This window comes from Molossus molossus, unplaced genomic scaffold, assembly GCF_014108415.1.
Source record: "Molossus molossus isolate mMolMol1 unplaced genomic scaffold, mMolMol1.p scaffold_m16_p_18, whole genome shotgun sequence".
Lineage (NCBI taxonomy): Eukaryota > Metazoa > Chordata > Mammalia > Chiroptera > Molossidae > Molossus > Molossus molossus.
In genome coordinates, this window is record NW_023425353.1 from 57,385,469 (window position 1) to 57,411,487 (window position 26,019).

Consider the following 26,019-nt stretch of genomic DNA (forward strand, 5'->3'; position numbering starts at 1 on the left):
GATTCTAATGAGAGTTCTAGAGAGAGTTCGAGTGCTCTCCTTTTATTAAAGACTTCCTTCATCACTCAACTGAAGCTCTGGGAAAGAGAAACCCAGCCCCCACATTGCCAGCCCCTGGTGTGTAGGTGGCCAAGCTCCCAGTGTATTAAACACACCTTCCTCTTCCCTTCTGGGGGCACCCGCTAGGCCCCAACATCCTTGAAACTTGGATTGACTTTCAGAGATTTGGAGAGATGATGTCCCTTCATCATCTCTCCAAATGTTATGTGAAACTTTATATTGAGGAATATGAAGCTAGTCTTCATTGTATTTGCTCAGAAAAACAAGGAGCAAAGTGTCCTGGTCTGAGTAGGGTCTAGTTCCCTCTTGAACCCTGATTTTTTTTTTTAAACCTTGGATCAGTGCCTTATTTGTCCAGGTTGTACTTTTACCCTTTGGAAAATGAGAGCGTCAGACTAAGAGAATTTCAAGGCCCTACAGGTCTGTTCTTCAGTCAGAGTGACTGGCATGGGCCCGAGAGGTCCAGCTTTGACAGACAGCTGAGACATAATGGCTGAGTCCCGAGTCCCTGTTGGTCTGTTCATTTTCAAAGGACACAAACTGACGTGAAAAACGATCATACCTTCCAGGAACTTGGAAGGTGCTGGGGAAATACCATGTGCATCGGCTTGAGCTTGCTGGAGACTGTGCACCAATCCTAGGAGACCCCAGCTCTACCATGACTGGCGGGCTGAATTCAGGCTTAGCTCATCCTGGAAGCTAGGTGGGGATGCACACCGGAACTTCAGAAGGTGAGGCATTTATATTTGGGAGCTAGAGCCTCAAAAAATGCTTATTCTTGGAATGGGTGGCATATTCCACCAGGATGAAGAACTGGAATGAAAAGGACCCCCTTCCCTCATCCATGCAAATCTCCAGACACCAGCAGGTGGCACCCAACTGCACGGCTGACGGAGGGCAGAGAGGTTTGAAGCCAGCTCCAGGCTGGACCCTTTTTAATCTTTTACTCATCACCTCGGAAGGTTGACTCGTGTGCAAATCTGCAGCTGGGGCAACCAGGGGCTGCGGCCTCTCCATCCAACCCCGTCCAGCAAGCCCAGCTCCACTCCCTCTGCTCAGACCACTTGGGCTCCCTCCTGGTCTCTGGGCTCCAGTATGCATCCATCCCATCCCGTCTCCACTGCAAATCTCATTAGGATCATGTCTCTCTCTTACTCCAGACCTTCACTGGAGCTTAGAACAAGCACCCTTAGGATAAGCTCCGTACTCCTTAGCCTGTATGACACGGCCACAGCCTACTTCCCCAGTCATATTTCACCCATATATTCTCACCAAATCAAATTGTCCCCTAGATGCATCTGTGTCTGCACCTTTGCTCAGAGTCATCTTTTAACTAAGACTGTGCCCACCCCTGTCCCTTTGGCGCCTCCGTGTTCCTGCTCATTCTCAGCCCTATATACCTACTGCTAATTCTTATAGAAACCTTCCTAACCATCCACCCCGCTGGGTGGAGGCAGGCTCGTGTCCCTGTGTCCCCAAGATGCTAATTATTTCCCGCAGTGCTCACCACACATCCCCTTATAATTTGTTTATTTCTCCCCGTGTGTCTTATCTGCTGGAATATTGAAGTGTAAACTCCTGGAGATGCGATGTTTTAATTTCTTGTTTTTTTTTTATCTCTCCCAGAGCACTTCATAAGTCAATCCTATATTCGGTAGCTATAAATAAACATTTGATGAATTGAAGGAAAGATAGAAACATGTTGGGATGGGTAGAAAGAAGGAAGGAAAGAATAGCTGGATAGAATGTTGAGGATGTGTACAGAACAATGGATGAAAGGATTCAGAGATGGATAGTACAGATAGTTGAAAGTAAGAATGAAAGAAAGATAGCAAAGAAGAAAAGAAAAATATGGAGTAGGAGATAGATTGGATGTGTGGATGGGGGAAGGATGGTGGATAAGATGACTGATGGATGGGTGGAAAGGTGGAGAGTTAGAATGGATGAACAAGAGAGGTTAGAGAATGGATGGAAGGTTGACTGGATGGATAAGTAGATGGATGGATGGGTGAGCAGATGGATGGAAAAGGGATAAACAGACAGATGGTGGGAGGAAGGACAGATACATGGGTTAAAAGACTAGAGCCCTGGCTGGTTTGGCTCAGCGGTTTGAGCGTCGGTCGCAGACCGAAGGGTCACAGGTTTGATTTCTGTCAAGGGCACGTGCCTGGGTTGCAGATTTGATCCCTGGCCCTGGTTGGGGTCATGCAGGAGGCAGCCAATCGATGTGTCTCTCTCACATTGATGTTTCCCTCTCTTTCTCTTTCTTCCTCCTCCCTCCCTTCCACTCTAACTAAAAAAAATAAAATAAAATAAATGGAAAAATATCTTTGGGTGAGGATTAATCAACCAACTAACTAAAGAATAGAAAAATAGAATGGATGGATAGAAGGATGCCGGAATGGGAGGTACATGAATGAGTGAAAAGAGGGTTAGATGGTTAAATCATTAGATATAAGAATGCATCAAAAGATGGGAAGGCAGAAGGACTATGGACCAGTGGACAGATGGATGAAAGGAAGGTTAGGATAAATGGAGGGGCAGAAGGGAAGAAGAAAGACATTTTGAGAATGGATGGATGAACAGGAGAAAACTGGCAGAGAGGATACATGGAAGAAGTTAAGATGAATGGATGTGTGGGAGGAATAGAAAGAAGGGGTGAATGGTTGGATAGATGGAAGGAAGGATGTATGGAAGAAAAGATGGATGTTCAGATCATCACATCCAAGTGACCAAGACTGAAGCTAGTGAGACCCACACAGGTTGGAACAACTGTGCCCCTAACAGGGATGGGTAGCCGGAAAACAACATTTCCCATTCATCTATGAATTCTTATTTCATATGCTCAAAATCACCACCTGTGACTCAGATTTCAGACCTTACGCTAATCGCTGTGGTACAGCGGCCTGATGCCGCCACCACATCGGTATCAGGAAAGAAGAGACTCGAGGCTTGGACCTGCTGTGGAGGGCACTGCCAACACAAGAGTGGACAGAATGTTCTGGTCTGGACCCCGTCCAGCTTCAGGAGGCAAGCATCAAACACAGACACATTTCCTGACACCTCTGATGGGCAGACCTCAGTGCTGGTGGCTGTTGATGTGGGGGAGGCAGAGAGAGACACACCATGTGTCTTCCCGGCCTGCAGGGACCCTCAGCTGGGCACCAGTGCACAAGTAACACAGACAGCCATCTTGCAAAACCAAGAGGGCAAAGGCCTGGACAGAGACAGAGGATTGTAGTGGTTAAGACAAGGGAGCAATCACTCCTAGCTTTCGGGTTTAACGGCCACAGGTGAGTGTGAGTGTGACATGAGCTTCAGTGCCTCACCGCTCCAAAGGGAGCCCGTCTTCCTAAATGCCACTGGGGAGAAGCTGTAGTGTTAGCTCAGTGGTTCTCAATCCTGCTGCATGCTGGACATATCCAGGAGTTTTACAAAATGCTGATGACTGGACCCTCCAACCCTGTACTCCAGGACCAGAGAGACCTGAATCTTTGGGAAGAGCAGTATTTATTCATTGTATTAAAAAACATGTTTTTTTTCTCTATTGATTTTAGAGAGAGAGGAAGGGAGAGAAAGAAACATTGATGAGAGAGAACATCGACTGGCCACCTCCTGCATGCTCCCCACTGGGGATCGGGCCCACAACTTGGGCGTGTGCTCTGACCTGGAATTGAACCAGCGACCTCTTGGTGTATGTGTCGATACTCAACTACTGAGCTACATCAGATGGGCTGTTCATTGTATTTTTAAGAGCTGCCCAGATGATTCTCAAGTGCAGCCAGGCCTGAGGACCAAGTCAGCAGGTGGGCAGACTCTCTGCACAGTCTTCAGCTGCCTAAGTCCAGAAGCCCTGTCAGTGGACACAAGGTCATAGTAACTTTGAGAGCCTCCTGTGCCATCTCGTTTTAAATGTAAAATACAGCCCTGGCCAGTTTGGCTCAGCGGTTAGAGTGTCAGCCTGCAGACTAAAGAGGTGTGGGTTCAATTCCGGTCAAGGGCACTTACCTCAGTTAAGGTTTGGTCCCTGGCCCTGGTTGGGGTCGTGTGGGAGGCAACCAATAGATGTGTCCCTCTCACACCGATGTCTCTTTCTCCCTCCCTCCCACTCTCTCTGAAGATAAATGAAAAAATATCCTTGAGTGAGGATTTAAATTTTAAAAAATGTAAATGTGAAATACAGAGGACAGTAGGGTCTCTCTGGATGGAGGTCTAGGAACTGAGAACTCACCTGAGGGTCACCGTTGTGCCAAAATCATGTACTGCCTGGATCTTACGACTCACGGCTGTGCAGGGCTAGTCCCAGGCCCCTTGCTACGTGCTCAAGACTTTTGTTTGGTGCAGCCCCTGAGGGCCAGGCCTTGGGGCCTTCTTGGGCAGCAGCAACCATCAGTCAGAGGTGGGGCCCCCAAGCCCACACGTGCCCAGTGTGCCCACTGAGCTACTCACGTTCACAATGAGGAAGTCCAGCCAGCACCAGGCGTTGGTGAAGTAGTTTTTGAAGCCATAGGCCATCCACTTGAGCAGCATCTCGAACACAAAGATGAACGTGAACACCCTGTCGGTGTATTCCAGCAAGGCCTCCACGGTGGGCTTCTGACTAAGGTAATTGTCTTCGAAGGCCTGGAAGGGAGGGAACAGAGTGGGGCCCAGAGACCAGGAGGGATCCTGCCAGGCCTGTCCTCAGCCCCTGGCAGGGTTCTGGTGACCAGCTTGCATGTGCTGTTTTGTGTCTCTGCTCTGGGAGGTGGGGAGTGGAGGAGACCCTGTGAGATACAAACCAGGCCTTCCTGAGCCAACGGGTCCAGGTGGTCCTTTTATACTTTGCAGGGGAGCTGAGTGCAAGTGAGACAGGAAACCTTCTTGAATTGGATTTTGGAAGTGAACCAAGGGGATGCCTAATGTGACTTGGTTTAAAAATAAAAGCATCCACCCAGCCGGTGTGGCTCAGTGGTTGAGCGTCGACCCATTCATCAAGAGGTCGCCGGTTGGATTCCCAGTCAGGACACATGCCCAGGTCGTGGACCAATCGATGCTCTCTCTCATCGATGTTTCCATCTCTCTCTCCCTCTCCTTTCCTCTCTAAAATCAATAAAGAAAAAAAAAGTAAAAGTAAATAAATAAAAGCATCCAAGGATGTTCATGGCAGTCCACAGACAAGGATCGCCAAGGAACCTCTGTAAAAGAACGTTGTAGCTCACTGGTAATCAAGGACATGAAAAGAAGACACCATTTTTCTCCTATCAGATCTGTGCGGATAGAAAGGAACAGGGAGCCCCAGGTGGGGGTGGGGAAGAGCCCAGCTATGCTCCTGCATGGCCCGTGAGGACCGAAACCAGTGTCGTCTTCTGGAAGGTCAACTTGGGAACATGTCTCCTGCGGTAGAAACCTAGCAACTCTGCCTTCAATGCCTTATCGCAAGGACACTAAATGTCCTGGCGCCCTACCCAGATCCTGTTCCGGGACCAATGTGCCCATCCCCCAGCTGCTGTGAATGTTGGCTGCTAGGAGCTCCTGACAGCCTGTTTCCTGAGGGTGTCCCTGGGCTGAAGGAAACTGCCTCCACCTTAGGAGGTTACCTGTCCCCTGGGGGGGGGAGGGGATGGGGGCAGCCCAAAGCCAGTGACTTACTGTGGCTTTAAAAGGCTTCAAGGTGGGACATCTCTGTGGGGCCCTTTATGCTCCAGAGCTCCCATGGGGTCAGGCTGAGACTGGACTTCATCAAAACCCATGTCTTTCTTTTTTTTTTTTATTCTTTCCTGAGAACATTTTCCCATTTTTTTGTTCAGATAGAGTGGGAGGGAGAGAGAGGAAGAGAGACAGAGAGAGAAACATCAACGTGAAAAGGACACATCGAGTGGCTGCCACCCACACGACCAACCAGGGCCGGGGACAAACTGCAACCGAGGTACATGCCCTTAGCGGAACCAAACCCGGGTCTCTCTGGACCACAGGCCGACGCTCTAACTGCTGACAAATTGGCCAGGGCGAAGCCCATATCTTTTCTAGCTCCTTTCCCTGTCCCCCAGGCTCCCCTCGGCCTGAGAGGGAGGACACGGCCACCAGCGCATGAGATAGGAAGAGCCTCCTAAGACGATTGACTGAGAAATTACAGGATGTACGATCGCGGCTTCAGTTTTGTAATGTGTATGTACTACACGCACAAGAAAGACGGGAAGACAGTGTACCCAATGTTTTCAAAGTGAGGTTCTTTTTGAGTGATAGGAAAATGGATGATATTTTTTTCTTTGCATTTTCCCATAATTTCCAAGTGGGTTTTTTTTTTTTTTTTTTTTTTTTTGCACTTTACTTTGTCAGATGTAAACTCATGTTATTTTTTCAAAAGTACTCCAAGTAAAAGCATAAGGAAGACTAAATTTGGTGCCAGCCTGTTCACAGTCCCTTGGGGAAGGGGATGGGGAGGTGAGCAGAGAGCTGCTGAGACAGGATCTGAGCTCCCTGCTGGGGGTGGGGGGTGGGGGCAGCTGGAACCCGTGGAGAAAGGGAGCAGAGAGAGGGAAGGAGCAAGGGAGAGCGGAGGAGAGAAAGCAGGAGAGAAGGCTCATGGGAAGGCCAGTCAACAGCACATGTGATTATTATTTGCACCAGGAAGACAGGACAGGGAAGGGTTGGTGTAGAGAAAGCACCGCCCAGCCTCCTCTTACCCTGCAATGTGGCCTCTACACCCAGCCCTGGGCCAGGACTGCCCTTTGCTGGGACAGTGGGCACCTTCAGATGCTGCCACACCCTCTCCACCTTGCACGGTGGCAGACCAGCCCCGCTCCGGGAAGCCTTCTTCTCCCTCCGCTGGGTGCCGTTGCCGGCCTCGCTGTCCTCCCACGTCTCACAGTAGGCCTCCCGTCGGCCTTTGCGCCTCCCTGAGGCTGAAGCCACACTCTGAGCAGTGTGGGCACCCTTTCTGGGAAATCGGGCATTCGGATGGGCGCCCCAACAGTCAGTAGATTGTTTTCAGGGGATAAATGACACGAGGAACAAGGCAAGGGGGAACACTTGGAGCCATAAGTCTGGAGAGTGGGGTTCCAGTCCTCCCTTTGACTGACTAGCTGGGACCCCAGGCAGGTCTCTTCCTGTCTTTGGGCCACGACTTCCTCATCCATGAAATGCAGACAACTGGAGGTGCTGAGTCCCTTCCCGTGTTGACATCTACCTTGGTCCATGGGGAAGATGAGTGGAGAGATTCAGCAAGGGGCTTAGGAAGTGTCCCTAACTCAGAATCTCTTTTCCCGCAAGGCTTTGTTATTCAAAGTGTGGATTTGGGAGTTTGCTGGAAATGCAGCTTCTCAGGCCCCAACCCAGAGCTACTGAATCAGGAACTGCACTTGAACAAGCTCCCCAGGTAATCACATGTTGAGAAGTGCTGTTGTAATGAGTTGCTGGGAGCTTTGAACACGTAATAGTGATATTTACAAGAGGCTTGATTAAGAGCAGGAAGGGGGATGCTCTTTGTCCTGGGGCTTCAGAGAAGGCCAGTGTGTTTGGGGGTCAGAAGGTGGCAAGTCAGGGGCTTTGGGATCAAATGAGGGTAAAGTTAGGTTGTGGAGACCCCCTCTGGAGGCACGGGGGCAGGGACGCCGCCTTCCCTTACCAGAGCCCCGCTGCTGAGCAGGATCATGAAGATGATGAAGCTCTCGAACCAGCTGTGCTCCACGATGCGGTAGCAGGTCTTGCGCATCTGCCAGCCCACAGTCCACGGGAACTTGGCGGTGTCCACTTTGCAGCAGGGACAGTGGCGGATACAGCCTGTGAGGGAGGTGACTGTTGGTGGGAGATGTCCCACTGGGAAAGGAGGGGCATCATTGCTCCTGCCCTGCAGGGAGGCCACTCTGCTGGGAGGCCCGCCTGCCACCCCTTTGGGAAAGACTTCTTTCCTGGAATATGACAGGGGTCCCTCCCAGGCGGTCTCTCAGGCCTGCCCTCAGCGTCCCTCTCCACCACGGGTCTTTCCCAGTTTCATCTCCTCCCCACCGTCCCCTCTCGCAGACAGTCCCTGTGTTCACGCCCGCCTGGCCCCGGAAGCCCGACAAGCCGCGCAGCCTGGGCCGGCAGTGTCCGTGGGGCTGTGCCTGGAGCCGCGCTGACCCAAGGGGCCCCCGCACGGCCGGGGTGGGACTCGGCTCCAGCCCAGCCCAGGATCTTGTGGAACTAGAAACTGCAAGTGTTTTCTTTCTTAAATGTTCGTGCTTTATCATTGAGGCCACACTTTCATAGTCGTTTATTCACTTCTTGCACAAATATCTATGGGAACATAACGTGCCTCCTTGTTCCAGACATGGAGGAAAAGGAGAGTGAGATGCTCTCTCCGCCTTCAACTTGGCGGGAGAGAGCGAGGGCACCGCAGGGCCGGCCTCCTCTGGCTCCTTTCCGTCCCAAATCAAGTTATGGTGGCGACTCCTTTCCCCCTTTCAACCTCAGGAGGGCTGAGGTATAGCTCAGTGAGGGGTTTTCAAGGCTGATGGGGAGAGGCAGCACCCTGGGCGGTGTCCAGGGGGCACGGGAGGCAGATCCCGCCCTGGGCTGCTGGGAGTTGTGGCATTTGTGTCTGATGCTGGTCCCTCACGCCCGGGAGCGAGGCAGCAAGGGGCCCGGGACACACAGGCGCCCGGGTGAGTGTTGAACCGGATTCTGGCCCTAATGGTGTCGATGTGAGGAGGCTTGTGGCCGCCACTTTACCTTCTGTGAAGCAGTCGTCTGGTTCGTCGAGGTCATCGGCCAGCTCAGGGATCTTCCTCAGGATCTCCTCGGCGTCCAGGAAGTCCACCGTGCTGCCTTCGGAGGAGCTCGTGTCGCGCTCTGTCTGCGGGGCACAAGCCCAGGGCAGTGAGCTCCGCTGTCGGGGGCCCGGGAATCTGCACCGCAGGTCCCGCTGGCCCCTCGGGGCTGGACCACCGGGCGGTCCTGTGTGCTCCGTGCCAGCTGAGGCCCAGAACAGTGATGCTCTCTTAGCTCCCTGAGGCTCTCAGCCTCCAGGCCCCTGACGGAGTGCTGGCGATGGCCCGGTGACGCCCACAGAGACTGAGCATTCACGGCGCTGGGACATGTAACGCAGAGCAAGGCTGCCGGGCCCCGCGGGCCTCCCGGCAGCTCTCGTCCTGTAATGTCTCTCCGCGGATTCAATTAGAAGCTGAAGCTGCTCTCCTATCGGTAAACCCGATAGCTTGGCTAATGGACCCAAGTGGGGGGGGTGCATCCCCATCTGTCACTGTCAGGTCCCTCCCGCCTGGCCAGGGTCATGGACCAAACAAAAACACAAACAAAACAAAACCAACGCCCAGCAGTTGTGTACTGAGAACATGGAGCAGAGAAAACTGGCCAGGGGAGCCCTCAGAAGCTCAGGAGGAAATATGTCCACGTGGAGAAGGTGGCAACCCTCGCCCTGCTGAAGCCAGTGGCTTGTGTTCATCCAGGGGCCCAGATCTCATGCCAGCCCACCCTCTTATCTCCTGCTGCTGGGGTCCGCCCTGCCCAGGGGCACACAGCCCGTGGCTGACAGTCCTCAAGCTGAAGGGCTTGATAGCTTTGGGGATGAATGATGTCTTCCTTATCTCTGCTTCCCCCAGGGCCTGTCCCCGTGTCAACACTCGGTGGCTGGGTGTCAAGTTAAATTCCTGATTTTTAGACAGCGGTATTAAAGACACTACATCTTTACAGACACCTCTTTCCCTGTAGCTTGTTTTCGCCAAAGATTTGTAACGAAACCACCAAGTTTATTTTTGCCTCTTCTAAGACACCCCTAAACCCCGAGTCTCCTTCCTGCTCAGTCTGCGGAAGGCCGTAAGCAGACTGCTGGGCACAGACAGCTGGGCACAGACAGCCTCTCTCTCCAGGGCACCAGCATGTTTTTTTGCTAGAGAAAACGGTGTGGACTAAAGAGAGAGGGGGTGGGGAGCCACAGGGGAGACTGTTTCACCCACGAGCAATTCTGACTTGCATCTGCTGGCGTCACCCCACTTTCTCTCTGCATTGTCTTTGATTTCCTTTTTCCTGGCTGTCGTTTTCTGGGTACTTACTGCATGTCAGGGAAGAGCTAAACACTTGACAAGCAGCATCTCATTTAAGCTTCTAAAGAATCCTACCAAGGTTACCATTCAGTGTCACAGGTGACGGCACGAAAGCTCAGAGAGGTCGAGGGGCTGGTCCTCCACCCCAGCCCGTGAAGCCTCACTCTTGCTATTGAGATCATGTTGAGTAGCCCAGGGGCTAGGAGGGACTTTACAAATTCCCAGGATGTGACATGAGGTCAGGAGGTTGAGTGCAGCCTGGAATACCCCACCTCTCCAGGAAGTTCACATACCTACCTCTGCAGGGACCTGAGCAGCTGGTTCGTCTTTCCACTTCTCACCCAGGTATGGAGCCAGGTCCTCGGAGGATGTTCCTGAGCCTGGGCTCCTGGCCAGGTGGTCCTTGTACCTCCCGACTTGCTGCAGCTGCTTCTGCTAGCGAGAGAGGATCCCAGCTAGGTACCTACGCCCGCCCTCAGCTGACCACTTCCAACTCAGAAGAGATCTTGCATCTACCTCTTAGTCTGCCAGGACTAAGGATCTAACACATGTAACTAAAATCTATCCATCAACTCACAGATACTTGTGTGAAGTGAGCACGGAGACGCGATAGCCTGAGAGATCTGTTTAACTCTTGACTTGATTACTTACAAACTGAGTGACCTCAGGCAAGTTATTTAACCTCTGATCTTCATTTTTCCCATCTGCAAAATTGAGAAGGCAAGGTCTACTTCATTCAGTTATTTTGATGACTAAATAGGTTCATGCTTATAGAACACTTTGAACAAAGTGCTTGGCTCAATAGATGTTAGCCATGACCATTGGTAATTGTCCAGAGGTAAGAGTGGTAGTGAACTTGGCCCTCTGGAGTCCCCCAAGGACCCCCAAGTAGCTAAAGATGCCTCTGAGTGGAGACAGCCGTCGCAGAGTTCATGTCCTTTGCTCTGGGGACGGGGACGCCCTGCCCTTGGCTATTACCCAGACAAAGGCATGTAAAATGTGGCAGCTGAAGCAGCCGCTGGGACACAAGAGAAGGGACAGCTGCGAGGGAAGGAGGCCGTGGAGGAGCTACAGACTCAAAGCACAGCCGTCTCAGGCCATGTAGGGGGATGGCCAGCAGCCCCGCGTGTCCCTGGGCCCCACAGGGATCCCTGCCTTCCCATATCGTGCAGAAGTGTGTGCCCCCAACCATTGGGAAGAGGTTAATGAGGGCTGAGACCTCAGCTTAAAGTAGTAGGGAACTGTGCAAAGTATTTAAAAAATATGTTACCCAAAGGCTGACATTCTTTGGTGCCAGAAGGAACAAGTGTCCCTTCCCTGTAACATCCCGTGTCGGGAAAAGCTGGATAAATGTCACATAACGCCCAGGACTCCTTAGGCGTCTGGAGAAGATCAGAGCCTTGATCTTGAACAGCATCCTGCTCCCTGCTTGCCTGGGGGAACCCTGACCCTTTCTTCCATCTCCTTTAGAAAGCATGGCATGTTTTGCGCTTCCTTATGTCAAGGGCTTCTCTGCCTGGAACTCTTCAAGGCTGTGCCAGCCCTGGTGTCAGAAAATCCCCGAGTCATCATTTCCCTTCTGCCCCGTCACTCCCTCCCTGAGACCTCCCCCTGCTCCCCCTGGCCATCCAATGGGAGAACTCTCACCTGCCCACGGGGGATCACTTCCTGCCCGGAGTTCCCAGCATCCTCCTCCTTCTCCTCCTCCGAGTCATCAAGGTCAGATTCACCCTCCGCAATGGGCGCAGAGACCCACGTGTTAGGATTGGTGACGAGGCCACCGTGGTTGTCCCCGGAGTCTCTGGAAGCCGAGAGCCCTCCAGAGCTCCCCACGGCCGCGTTGGCAGCAACGTGGTTCTCGTCTTTGGAGCAGGAGAGTGGGATCTTCACCACCATCTGGGGCTCTGCCTTGTTCCGGGGGGGCAGGCAGGGCCTGTGGAAGAAGCTGCGAAGGGTCTTCATGGTGCGATGGCCAAATGCCTGGGTTCGCGCCAGGGCCACTTGCAGGTTGTTCATCTCCCCGTCCTCCTCTGGGGCTGTGAGGTTGTCGGCACTGAAGGAGTTCAGCAGCAGGGCGATGAACAGGTTGAGCACCTGGAGACAAGGAGTGGAAGGGAAGCTGGTTCAGTCCACGAGCCGAGCCCGGGCATGGCCCACCAGGCCGGCAGCTGCATGGCAGGAGAGCCAGGCCTCTCCCTGCATCTCCGGGATGCTTTCCCTCCTGCGGGAATGAATGGGTCTTCTGAGAGCAACTGTGGCCTTGGAGATGCCCTATGGGACCTGCCTCATGTGGATAAGCATGTTCTCCACCGCTGAGGAGGATCTGCCCTGCTGAGCAAAGGGACGTTCAGGGGCAACAGAGAGGAGCAGGCAGGGGCCTGCCCTGGGTTCTAGTCCTCACTCTGGAATTCTGGGCACCTCTCCTCACTACTTCCAACTTCACGCTCTTCACCGGGAAGCAGGGAGTAGGGACTCTACCTCCCAGAGTCGCTGTGAAGAGGAGATGACGCGAGGGATGCAAACGTGTTCAGGCAAACCTCCTGCCTGAGGGTTAGGGTTCTGTGGCTCAGGGATGGTGACCTCAGCCTGGAAGAACGCAGTTTCAGCCAGCCCCCCACTCGGGAATGTGGGTGGAAGGGTGGGAAAGGCCTCGAAGAGTCTGGATTTGCTGTTTCGTCCCTTTTCTTGCTTTAGCTTTTTCTCACCTGTAAAGCTTGGTACGGGAAAGAACCTAAGGTGGTCGACTTCCAGGGCAATAAGAAAGAGGATCCTGGAAGGCCACCTTCCCCTCCAGCCAGCCTGTGCTGGGACACTGAGGCACCCAGAGCTAGCATGGATGGAGACAAGCTGAGGGTGAAACGCCAGGCTGGGGCAGAGAAGGGGTGCTGGGGCCGATTGGCAGGGAAGTCTCCAGAGAGGCTCCCCCAAACCTGGGAGTGGACTGTGTCATTGCCACTGTGGTGCTGGACGCTGCCCTCCTGCCCCCTGCCCATTGCACCTGCCCCCTGCTCCTAGCTAGGACCTGTGTAGCTCAGAGAAATCAGCCAGCTTTCACTCCCCTGGAGAAATGTATTTTCTGAAGCTCCCTGGAGCAGGGAAGGAAATTTCCCTTGAACAACTATCATTGATTGAGTTCCTGCCATAGCCCAGACACTGCAGCAGGCAATTTGCATATATCATCTCCTGTAATTTAATTCTCTCAGTAAGCCCACGAGCAAGCACTATTTTCTTGATTTCAAGGAAAGCAGAGCTGGGGGAGATGATCCCTTAGGCAGGGTCAGCCATCTCTACTAGTGGTGGAGCTGCGATTCCAAGCCAGGTCTTTGCTTTTCTATGACATGTGCTCCTTCCCACAAGTCAGGCTGCCGCCCAAGGGACAGTTCTTACAACGGGACTTATAAAGACTCTGAGAAGTTTGAAGGCCTTCCGTCTGGGAGGTACAATGTGGGCAGAAACATGTGCCACGTCAGCGCTTTTCAGGGTAACCCGGAAGCTCCCTCTGTTGCCCAGAGACTATGCCCCAGTGGGCTCTGCACTCACCACCAGGTTCCCCAGCACCATCACCGTCAAGAAAAGGACGAGGCAGATGGACTTGTCGCCAACTTCCATGCAGACCCACATGTTCTCGATCCACTCCCCACAGAGGATCCGGAAGATGATGAGGAAGGAGTGGAAGAAGTCGCACATGTGCCAGCGAGCCTTTTCATCAATGGAGACATTTCCCCAGTTTACACGGTAACTCTCCCCGAGGAGCTGCTTGCCAACCAGAGCGAAGACAAAGACAATGATGGCCAGGATCATGGTGAGGTTCCCCAGAGCCCCGACTGAGTTTCCAATGATCTTGATGAGGGTGTTCAAGGTTGGCCAGGACTTGGCCAGCTTGAGGACTCGCAGCTGCAGAGAAACAGAGATTGTGTCAGGGTCTGGAGGCTGCTCTCGTCACCTTTCTTCACAAGTCTTGACCAGAGAACAAAGGCCTGGGAAAAGCACGAGGCAGCTCATTCCATTGAGGTGGGGTGCTCCCAGGAAGGTGCTCTCAGAGACCTTTCTATGTCATCAGTCACGTAAGAATATTATCAGTTCTCTACGGTCTCTACATATTCAATGTGCTTCACTGACTGTGGCAAAGTCAGGGGTCTTATACTGGGGTGGTGGTCTTGCTGTAGGTATTCCGTTCTGTAGCCACTGGCCTCCTGATGGGCCTGTTCTGTGGGGATGGCGCAGGGGCTGATGGAGCTCACATATAAGTGAGAATGGTCACCGCTGACCTGAGAGAGGCTAACCCCCTGCAGGTAGGGCATGACTCATTGCATCTGAGAGATATTAGCTAACTGTCTCTTAGGGCATTTCTCATCTCAGGGCCATGGACGTCTGTTGCCCCCACTCGCTCTGAAACAGCAAGTGTCTGTGATATCATGGGCCCATGGTTCATTTAATAAACCAACCAGCCCTGGCCGGTTTGGCTCAGCGGTTAGAGCGTCGGCCTGCGGTCCTGAGAGACCCGGGTTCGGTTCCCGCTAGGGGCGCATACCTCGGTTGCAGTTTGTCCCTGGCCCTGGTCGGTTGTGCGGGTGGCAGCCACTCGATGTGTTCCTTTCGCATCGATGTTTCTCTCTCTCTCTCTGTTCCTCTCTCTCCCTCCCACTCTACCTGAACAAAAAATGGAAAAATGTCCTCGGGTGAGGATAAAAAAAATAAATAAATAAATAGACCAACCAAACTGCCCACCGTATTGAATGTCAACCGTGCATGTGGCTGGCACTGTGCCTGAGACGTGTGTGGAGAGAGGTCCCCGCCCTCATGGAACAAATGGTTTCGTTAACAAAGACAAGGCAAAGACCCCAAAAGTCTTCACTGTACACCCAAATATGCTAAATCCCACAAGAGGGCAAAACCACCATGCATAAAGATGTGTAATCACTTAAAAATACATTTGCATGGTTCTCTAATTTGTTCGAAACATCTGGGCTCAGCTGCCATGGGGTGTCCATGGAGCACCTACCAAGACCAGGCTCTGGATCAGGTGCTGGGACAGCCCTGAACAGAGCAGGGCAGCAGTCCCAGCGCCCACACGGCAGCGAGCCAGTCCCTCGAACACAGGAAGCTCCACGGCCGCCCCTCTGAGTGACGGGGCGGGTGTCCTTGTTCACCTGAGGCCTAAGCAGAGGTTATTCTCCTCAGACTGGAAGCAGAGCTTGAAACACCAGTTCCGTGGACTGGACACAGAGGCAGCTGCCAGAGGCTAATACAGACGGAGTGTTAGTACCTCCATGAGCCCTTTGTGGAGGGTTTGGGGAGAACGCAAACTTTCCTTAGAACATGGTTGATACGTTTCCGTTCTCGCAGGAAACTCTGGACAAGAGCAAAAGCAGAGGCTGGAGTAGGGCCCCGACACGGGTGACAGCAACCTACCACACCACAGAGTCTGGGGGGCCTGACTGGAACAGTGAGGGACTCGGGCATGCTCACTAGCGCCTAGGCATGGACTCTTGCCTAATTGCGCCTGGCCAACGGTTTCGGCTGGTTTCTTAGTTAGTTAGGGTGAGGGGTGGAGAGTTTAAAATTAATACAATGGACCTATGAACCACATGGGGTTAGGGGTGCAGGTCTCCCATGCAGTCAAAAATCCATGTGTAACTTTTGACTCCCCTCCATACTTAACTATTTATAGCCAACTGTTGACCAGAAGCCTTACCGATAGCATGAATAGTCAATTAACATATATTTTATGTTATATGTATTATATACTGTATTCTTACAATAAAAGCAGCTAGAGAAAAGAAAATGTCATTGAGAAAAGTATAAGAGAAAATATATTGACAATACTTATGGAATAACAAACCCTGACATAAGTGGACCGCGCAGGGCAAACTCATGTTGCTCAAGGGTGAACTGTATTAGAATCCCCTTAGACAGCAGCCTGTTGTCCAGAATTAAGCTTATACTAAACTGTAAGCAAGTGTATAATTCTCATTATAGGGCATACATTGAGTCATCCTCTAGTACTTGTGTTGTTGTCTTTATAAAGGGCAGGAAAACAGGATCCCTCCACTTGCTGCTGCAGAGATGTCTGGGTTTGGGAACCCCTGCTGTCAGCAATCAGTCAGCACGCTGTACGAGTGTCTGCCGCTGGGCTGTAATGCCCCCTTGCCCAACGGGCTGGCTCCTGCTGAGACCTAGAATGAGTGGTTCAGGGAAAGTAGCCCCACCTGCGTCCTTATTCCCCAGTGAACTTCACCTCTACCCGTCCCGTTGCTCTCCGTAGTCTGCGCAGCTTAGCATTACATCAGAAGAATTACTTCATACCGTCACGGAAAACGTATACACTATTGCTTTGAATAGCTGCTGACTATTTCTTCATATTTTATTAACCATCTCCCTAGTTAACCTCATAATTAATATAAATTTTCTGTTTAGGGGAAAAAGGACACAGTTTCCTATCCCAATCGATAAGCAATGGGTTTAAGTCTCTAAGTGTTGAAGACCAGTTAAATTTTTCAATGAAATGAAGCTGCTCTTAGCAAAGATTACACTAATGGTGTGGCCACCTCTGAGTTGAGAGAGAAAAGTATGGGGACAAGAAAGCAAAGCAATAAAGCAGAGCTGAGAATTGGTCCAAGAAAGACCTGCGGCGCTCGGCACCCAAAGGAGTCTGAAGCTGTGTACGTTTTAAAGGAGGCGTATCGCAAGGGAACCCACAAGTCCTGAGTGAAAAACCTTTGATGATATCAAACTTAAAATGAGCCCGGCTGGTGTGGCTCAGTGGTTGAGCATCCACCCATGTGCCAAAAGGTCGCCGGTTCGATTCCTGGTCAGGGCACATGCCCAGGTTGTGGGCCCGATCCCCAATGGGGAGCCTGCAGGAGGCGGCCAATTAATGTTCTCTCTCATCAATGTTTCTATCTCTCTCTCCTCCCTTCCTTTCTCTCTAAAATCAATAAAGAAAAAACTAAAAACTTAAAATGAGCCATGGTCTCGCATCTTCCACAAGTTGAAGGCCAGCTTCAAAGGTTGTGCGGGTCTGGCTTGCATCTCACAATGACGTGAGTGAGAAATAAACCATTATTGGGTCAAGATACTGAGTTCGGGGACTGTTTGTACAACAGCCAGATGATTTATTCTTGATTTAAGTCACCGATTTTAAAAAACAAAATAAAATTAAACTACTTAACAGAATAGTATGTTGGGAAGGAGTCACAAATGAAAATTTGTCTTGGAGAAAGGTAAAGATTTTAACTAACTTTCTTTAAGTTAACTACTCACGCTGGAATTAGTAAGGTAACCACTCAAAAAATAAAAACAGAGTATTTAGCTTCCAAACCAATAAAGGGGGAAATGGAACAAGGAAAAGCAAACAATCCAAAATAAATCAAGAAGGGTAGGGGGAGAGAGCACAAACATACTTGATCAGTGAAGCAAACAGAAAGCCCAAAATATGACAGACACAAATCCAGGTCTATAGGTCTTTGCAGAGTAGGTGGACTACATGCTTTGGTTAAAAAACAAAGATTGGATTGTCAGAACGAGTAAGAAATCTAAAATCTGCCTGGCCGGTGTGGCTCAGTGGACTGAGTGTCATCCCATGGACTGAGAGGTCCCAGTTCGATTCCCGGTTAGGTCACGTGCCCGGTTTGTGGGTTTGATCCCCAGTTGGGTGCGTGCAGGAGGCAGCCGATAGATGTCTCTCTCTCACATTGATGTTTCTATCTCTCTCTCCCTTCCTCTCTCTCTCAAAAATCAATAAAAACATATTCACATCTAAAATCTGACTATGCTCTCTCCAAGAGGCGTATAAAACCCTTCAACATATACATAGGCTAGAAGACAAAGATATATGAGGCAAATTCGAAACCAAAAGAAAACATCGTCGAATTAATATCAAGCAAGGAGATTTTTAAGGCTAAAAGCATACCTAGGGATAAAGAAGGTCAGCTCTTAATGATAAGTTTCACTTAACTGGGAAGACATAACAACTTGAAATATGTATGCGTGTAATGATGCGGTCTCAAGGTGGCCCCGTAAGGAAAAGCAGACCTCACCGCAATCATAGCGGGAGATATTTTTATACAGCACTCTCTCCGTAATTATAAGAAGAAGCAGACAAAAATAAGCAGGGAGATAGAGTATTTGGACCATACAATGAGCTTTCTGTACCCGGTGGATCAGGCAGTGACACTCCCTACACATGCAGAAGACACAGGTTTTTCAAGTGCGTAAGGGACATTTTCAATGTATTAAGCCAAAAGAAAACTATCAATACATTTCAAAGCACTAAAATCATACAATATATGGGCTTGGACTGTAAGACATTTAAGCTGGAACTCAATGGCATAAAGATAACTAGAAATAGCACATATGTTTTGAAATTGAGAACCATGCTTCTAATTAACCTTTGAGTCAAAGAATAAATCAAATTTAAAATGAGAGAATATTTAGAACCAAATAATAAGGAAAATTCTACACATTAAATGATTCTTAGAAGGAAATGGAAGTCTTCAATGAACATATTGGGGGAAAAAAGATTGAAAATTCCATCTTAAGAAGTTAGGAAAGAAGAAAATATGTAGAATGGAGAATGTAATTAAGATAAGATGCAGGGTTAATTGAACCAGAAAACATCAATGAAGTACAGAGAATCAACAAACTAAAAGTTGTTTCTTTGAAAAGACTAATTAAATTGACAAATTTTTGCAAGACGAGCAAAAAAAGAGAGAGAGAGAGAGAGAGAGAGAAATCACAAATCACTGTTTTTAAGAGAAAGAAAAGGGTAACGTAAGTACAGGTGCTATAGACCCTTAAAACATAACAGCATAGCAGCCCTGGCCAGTGGCTCAGCTGGTTGGAGCATCGTGTCATACACTAAAAGGCTGTGGGTTTGATTCCTGGTCAGGGCGTGTACAGGATGATGTTTCTCTCTGCCTCTCTCAAATCAATACACGTATCCTTGGGTGAGGATTAAAAAAAAAAAAGATAACAGCACAACATACATAACTTTATGCCAATAAACTTGAAAATTTAGATAAGAAAAATTTTAGAAAAATATAACTTACCAAAACCAATTTGAGAAATAGAAAACCTGAAAATTAAATCAGCAATGAAAAATCTCGACCTCCAGATGGCTTCATTAGTAAATTTTACCAAACCAAATAATTGCAATCTTACCCAAAGTTTGGGTGTAGAAGAAGAGGAATATTTTTCACCTCTTTTTATGATGATTAGCATAATGTGGCAACTAGCATACTAAAACCTGGCAAAGGACAATGCAAGCAAAGCAAATTATAGGCCAGATATTACTCATCAATATAGATACAAAAATTTTAAGCAAACTCTTAGCAGGCTGAATCTTCCAGTGTATAAAAATTATATCATGATAAGGTTGGGTTTATCCCAGAAATGCAAAATAATTTCACATTAGAAAATGAATTAATATAATTTACTACTCTAATAGATTAAAAGAGAAAATCTTGTGATTATTCTAGTGCATGCAGAACAATTTTCTGATAAAATTAAACATCCACTCATTATATATATATTATATATGTTATATATAATATATATAGGATATGTTTTTATGGATTTTTTTTTCTTTTAGAGAGAGAGGAAGGGAGAAAAAGACAGAGAGAAACATCAATGTGAGAGAGAAACATCGATCAGTTGCCTCCCACACGTGTCCCGACTGGGGATCAAACCCACAACCTAGGTATGTGCCCTGACCGGAAATTGAACCTGCAACCTTTCAGTGAACAGGACAACACTCACCCAGAGCTATGATAAATATTTCTAACAAAAAAACCTTCCTAAACTGAAAAAAAAATTTTTAAATCTTTATAAAAACCTGTCACAAATATCAGGCGTGGTGAGCTATGGAGCATTCTCTCTGAGAGCAGAACAGCGAGACCAGCAGCTGTGAACACTTGGTTCTGCCGCGCACTGGAGTCCTCATCAGCACGATGATGCACAGATCAGCACCAATGGCACGAGGATCAGAAGAGAAAAGACAAACCTCATTATTTGTATGATAGGGTTGTGTTAAAAAATTTAAAAGATTATATAGATAAATTGTTAGAATTAACAAGAGATTTCTGGATACAACAATGTTAAATAGCAAAATGGTAGCAAGAAAAAAAAAAAGAAAAGGAAATTTAAAAAGAGATTTCATTTAGAATAGCCTAATGGCCCTGGCTGGTTTGGCCCTGCAGTTGGAGCGTCTGCCTGTGGACCAGAGAGTCCCGGGTTCGGTACCACTAAGGGCACGTACCTTGGCTGCAGTTTGTCCCTGGCCCTGGTTGGGGTTGTCTGGGTGGCAACCAGTGGATGTGTCTCTCTCACAATGATGTTTCTCTCTCTCCCTCCCTCTCTCCCTCCCACTCTATCTGAAGATAAATCTAAAAATGTCCTTGGGTGAGAATAAAAAAATATATAAAAATAGAATAGCATAATGAACTAGGGAATATCTGGGAATAAATCTAGAAAAAAACATGGAGAAAAATCCCTTATGGAGAAAATTATAAAACTTTATGCAGAAATTATAACACTATGAAAAGATTAAAATCAACGGAGAGTATGCTATTGTCATAGGTCAGAAAGGTTACATTCCTTCCCAAATTGATCTATAGATGATTGCAATCCCTACAGGAAAAAACAAACCAAAATGTGTTTTATATGTATGTGGGTATGCATGGGTATGTACCTTGGCGAGTTGATTCTAAAATGAACATACATGGGCCCTGGCTGGTTTGGCTCAGCAGTTGGGGCATTGGCCTGCAGACCAGAGAGTCCCGGGTTCAGTTCCCGGGACACGCTAGGGGCATGTACCAAAAAAAAGAAAAGAAAATGAACATACATGAAAGTGCAGAGGCCATGATATCCTTGAAGGAGTCAAACAAGGTGAGCGGCTTGCCCTACAGGCACAGGCATATTCAAGGCAATTGCAGTAATTAAGAGGGTGTGGTATCGGTGTGAGGACAGTGGATACATTAATGGAAGAAGGCTCTAAGTGATGGGAAAGAACTGATGCTATTTTGAGGAGGAAAAAGCAATAATAAAGGCACAATTGTCATTTCTTCCTTCTTTCCTTTTTCACTCCTTCCTTCTTTCCTTCCTTCCTTCCTTCCTTCCATCATCAGTTGTTTATTGAGTTCCTACTATGCGCTGGGCCTTGTGCTAGGCTCTTAGGATAGAATGATAACCAAAAAACCTCTGGTATTTGTCTCATGAACTGTACGGATGATTGCAAAGTGTGAGAAAAGCAGGTGAATTGGATGAGGGAATCCAACTTTAGATAATGTAGGGGGGATCTCTCTGAGTAGGTGATGTGTGAGTTAAGCCAGGAAATAGGAGCGTGAATGTGCCAAGACTAGGGGAATACATGTGCAAAGGCCCAGAGGCAGGAGCAGTTCTGTTATGTGTGAGGAAGAGAAAGAAGGGGCTCTCTGGCTGGAGCAGGATGAGCAAGAAGAGATCAGGGAGTGGGCAGGCCCTGGTTATCCAGAGCTTTGGGGACCATTGCAAGGACTCTGGATTGTATTCTGAGCTCTGGGGAACCACTGAAGAGTTACTTGCCAGAAATGCACCATCCTAATGTAAGATGATAATAGGGGAAATGGTGTGTGTGTGTGTGTGGTGGCAGTGGTGGTGGGGTGGGGGATATGGGAACTCAGTACAATCTGCTTTTGTTTCTGAAAAAACCTAAAATTGTTCTAAAAAATACAACCCACTAATAAAGAATATGAAACTGATGGTCCGGGCTGTGTGAATTTTCTGCAGTGATGTCCACAGCTCAGGTGTAGGAATGGTAGAGCCAAATACTTGCCTTCAACTCCAGGATGGGGTTTTGCCAAACACGAAATGTGAAGAGGCAGAGGAAAAAGTTGGTTGAGTTTCATTGTCAGGTGCATGAGAACAGTCGTGGACCATGAGATCTACGCGGACGAGGGGAGCGAAGATGGTGGACGAGGATGACCAAAGGACCCAGGAAAGCGTGGGGTCAGTGGCCATAGTCAGGGAATCGTGAGTCGATCGGCATGTTGAGATCAGAAAGCTGGGGGCAGGGGGCAGGGAGGTGGAGAATTCTGTAGGCCCAGGCTATGGGGTAAACCTACCTATTTTGGGTTAAGACTATAGGCCTCATGGAATCAGAACAAAAGTAGCATGTGGACCTTAAAACTCCAAGCTTGTACTTCCCCAAGGGCACCAAATCATTAATATTATATTAGGAAACTAACTTTGGCCCCCCCAGGACCTCGGGAGCTTAGAATCTTGCTTTCTCTATGACTGTGAGGATGTCTCACGTTGACCATAGGTGCCTGCCTCTTGTCATTTTCTAGATCCTTAGAGAAATCTCTCTTTCTAAAAACGTAATTTAATTCTAATCTTCTTAAGTTTCCAGGTTACAGGTAAAGAGCCCTGGGACCCACTCTGCCCTTCTCCTCCATAGGATGGTGAGGGAACCATCATCTCAGGCAGATGTCATCAACCAGCGGTTCAGGGCACACGTGTCCCAGGACACGCTTCGTTTGTCCTGTAGAGTGTGTGTGTGTGTGTGTGTGTGTGTGCGCGCGCGTGTGTGTTTCCAAACTGAATTACTAGCCAGTATTAAAGATCTTCACACAAAAATCCAGATTTCTGGTTTCTCACTGACACTAATGGATGAGTCCCACTGGTTCCGTGTCCTCCCTGGAGTTGGGCTCTGTTTGGGTCTGCCTAGGCCAGACTGAGTTGTCCCTGGCTGTTTCATGGGACAAACATCCAGTGCCCAAATCTCCTCCTGGCCCCGCTGTTTTGTTGCCTGCCTGGCTCCTGTAGGCGTTTGCTACCCGGATACAGGTCCCCCGAGTCCAGTTCGGTGCTGTTTTGCTGGGTTCCCCAGTAGGACCCCCAGAAGACTCTCTGGCCTAGAAATGGACTTAGTGAGATTTCTGAGCACTCTCCCCTTTATTTTGTCATCTCTCCAAAGCAGGACACTAGGCCCCAGCTGGCACCAAGAGAACAAAGGACCTGTGCCTCTTGCCCACTCCCAAGAGTCCGCCAGGCACCGTGCTTCCTCCACACGGCCTTGGAAACTGGGAGACCCAGTGACCCCAGATTTCCTGGCAATCTGACAAATCCAACGGATGTGGCTCTTACTAGAGTGGGTGGCCTGTGGGCAATGGGGCATCAACGACCTGAACAGGAGAACTCCTCCTGTAAAGGGAGCCCCGGAGCTGCGTCTGGAGAAGAGTCAGGCCAACAGGCTAGCAGGTGGCAGTTTTTGAGGTGTGTGGCACGTGGGGGCTGTGATTTGGGGCACTAGGGAATCAGAGGATGACCTCTGTGAGGCAGGAGGAGCTGAGATTCTGGAGTCAAGCAAATTGGCTTTGAAACACAGGTCTGCTGCTCGCTGGTCAGCTGGGAGCCTGGGGGGCATCACTGAACTGCCCTGTGTCTGTGATACTCATCTCTCCACGAGGATATTAAAGCAACTCTCTCTGAGGGTTACTGTAAGTGTGAAGTGAGGTACGTTACGTCAAGGGATTAGCATCATGCCTAGCACATGGTCGGTGCTCAAGACATAGTAGCTGTGATGGTCATTGTCACTGTCATTTGATTAGAGAACAGGAGGATGCTTGGTGCAGATGAGGGGACCCCGACCCGGAGAGGAGAAGGCATGTCCCCGCTTTGAGTAAGCACCAAGTCTCCAGCTTCCCGCAGGGACAGAAAAGGAAGAGGGAGCTGGCTGGCGGGGTCCCTAAAGGACAGTGTCTGTTTCCAGAGGTGAGCCTCCCGGATGTGGGGGTAGTTTCCCCAAGTGGCCAGGAGAGACCCTTACCAGGCGGAAGGACCGCAGCACCGCCATGCTGCCCTTCTTGGCCATGGCCAGCTCCACCACGCTCACAGTGACAATGATGCAGTCGAAAATGTTCCACCTCTTCTGGAAGTAATAGTAGGGGTCAAAGGCAATGATTTTGAAGACCATTTCGGCGGTAAAGAACACCGTAAAGACCTGCGGACGGAAACAAGGATGCTCAGCAAGGGTCCCTGGGGGGAGAGGGACTGACAAATTGGGCAGCAGAGAAATGTCTTTTTTTGTAAACCGGCAAATCCTTTTACCTTGTTTTTATTCAGTTTCTATACTATCTGCAGGCTCCTGAAGGATTGGGGTTGGGAACACTCCGCGTGGCCGCAGAGGGACATCTCTGGACCAGTGCTCAGGGCATGCACACTGAACCCCTGCTGCGGGGTCTCCATATGAATGGCGACAGAGGGGAATAAGTGGATAATCATGAGGATAATCATTATCACACAATCATGTAAATGAGCAGTCAACCTGGTTCAGTAGATTAAAGCATGGATTGTGGGCAACACAGACCCAGACAAAAATCCCAACTCAGCCATTTCCTAGCTTGTGTCAGCTTGGACAAGGAACGTATCTGATCTGTGCCCCAGTGTCCTCATCTGTGTAATGAACGGGAAAATGAGACAATGCACACGCAGGTCTGAGAAAAGGTCCTGGCAGGGAGTAATTCACCAATACATAAGAGCTAGTAGAAAGAACAAAAATAATACGTTGTCTCTAAGATTCTTTTCAGTTCTGAGTGTCTTTAAGTGTCTTAGGACAGAATTCAGACATTGAGAGAGGTCAGGACCAGGCTCAGGTCATACAACCACCAGCAGGGAAGGGAGACAGGTTCAGAAGAGAGCAGAGGTTGGGGGCTGGGGCTTTTCTGTCATTTGCTGTCATCAGCACCTGTCGCCAGCCTGGGCAGCAGAGGACTGCACCCCTTTTACAGAGGAGGAATGGGCTGAGAGTTTAAGGGCTGACTAACGGCACACACCGAAACTGTGTTATTCAAAGAGCTTCCGTGGAGCGCTCTGCGCGGGCAAGTCAGTGTGGGGTGATGGGGAATGAGGTTAAGGTCCTGTGCTCTAGAGAAACCTGGTCAACTGTTGCTCCACCTTGGGCCAGATACTTAACCTCTCTGAGCCTTAGTGCTGTCTTTTGGGCTGTGAGGGTGATGATAACCTCATAGCGTTGTGGCTCTGAGATAACACGTATAAGGCACCTGACTCTTGCAGGCACCAAACAATGCCTGCCCTTCTTTCGTTTTTAAAAATGGCACTGGGCTCTGTCACAGGGGTAAAGGCCTCGCTCTCTCGCTTCAATCTCTCCAGCTGTAAAAGGGGGCTGAGGACCCAGAGCTCTCTTCCATAAAACCCTCCGTGGTCTATGCTGACTTCTTGGAAATAAGCTCCCCCTCCTCTTTCCGTTTCTCCTTTTCTTGAAGGAAGCTGGCATGTCCATATCTTTACATAACAAAGTGACATTTATGCTTGTTTCAGGTAGAGACATCTGAGACGAGGAGAATTCAAGAGGCTGTCCTGAGTTCTGGAAAGGGGGAGCTAGCTGCCCCAGGCCAGGGCTTTCTCGGTCCACTTCCCTGTGCTCATTCATCCCAAAGCAGTTCTGTCCAGCTCAGCCTGGTCCTCTGGGCCTGACTTCCTGAGCTCAGCGTCCACACATTTCCCACCCTGGTCCTCTGCTCTCAGCTAGACCAATACTCCAACCGACGAGGGCACGCTACCACCCCACCCGCAGCTCCCCAGCCACGGTGACATGGGCAGCGGCTGCCAGGCACTCACAATGTTGCCTAAATTGAACATGGTTTCGAAGGTGCTGTTCATGCCGTGGTGCTCCATGGCCATGAAGACGGTGTTCACCACGATGCACAAGGTGATGGTGAGCTCGGCGAAGGGGTCCGTCACAATCCCATGCAGAAGCGTCTTGAGCTTCACCCAAGTGGGGCAGCACTTCCAGATCAGATACTTCTGAGCCAAGCTGATCAAGCAGAGCGGGCACCTCTGTTCAGATTCCTCGAGTTCTGCATCACAGGGGTATTCAATGACAGATGTCAGCCATGTGTCACCTCAGAGCACCACCCCCTGGACTTGTCATTACTAATAA

At 49.5% G+C, this 26,019-nt stretch overlaps 1 protein-coding gene across 1 annotated transcript in view; it reads right to left on the minus strand.

Moving 5' to 3' along the window:
• SCN10A (sodium voltage-gated channel alpha subunit 10) overlaps positions 1–26,019 on the minus strand; it is an 80,771-nt gene that overhangs the window by 15,655 nt on the left and 39,097 nt on the right. Inside the window, exons 13-20 of the mRNA XM_036266500.1 lie at positions 25,698–25,936; positions 23,887–24,060; positions 13,620–13,973; positions 11,727–12,173; positions 10,377–10,511; positions 8,752–8,875; positions 7,667–7,821; positions 4,510–4,683 (exon numbers count right to left, since the gene is read on the minus strand). Of these exons, the coding sequence (XP_036122393.1) occupies positions 4,510–4,683; positions 7,667–7,821; positions 8,752–8,875; positions 10,377–10,511; positions 11,727–12,173; positions 13,620–13,973; positions 23,887–24,060; positions 25,698–25,936 (1,802 nt within the window). The remainder of the gene's footprint in view (positions 1–4,509; positions 4,684–7,666; positions 7,822–8,751; positions 8,876–10,376; positions 10,512–11,726; positions 12,174–13,619; positions 13,974–23,886; positions 24,061–25,697; positions 25,937–26,019) is intronic.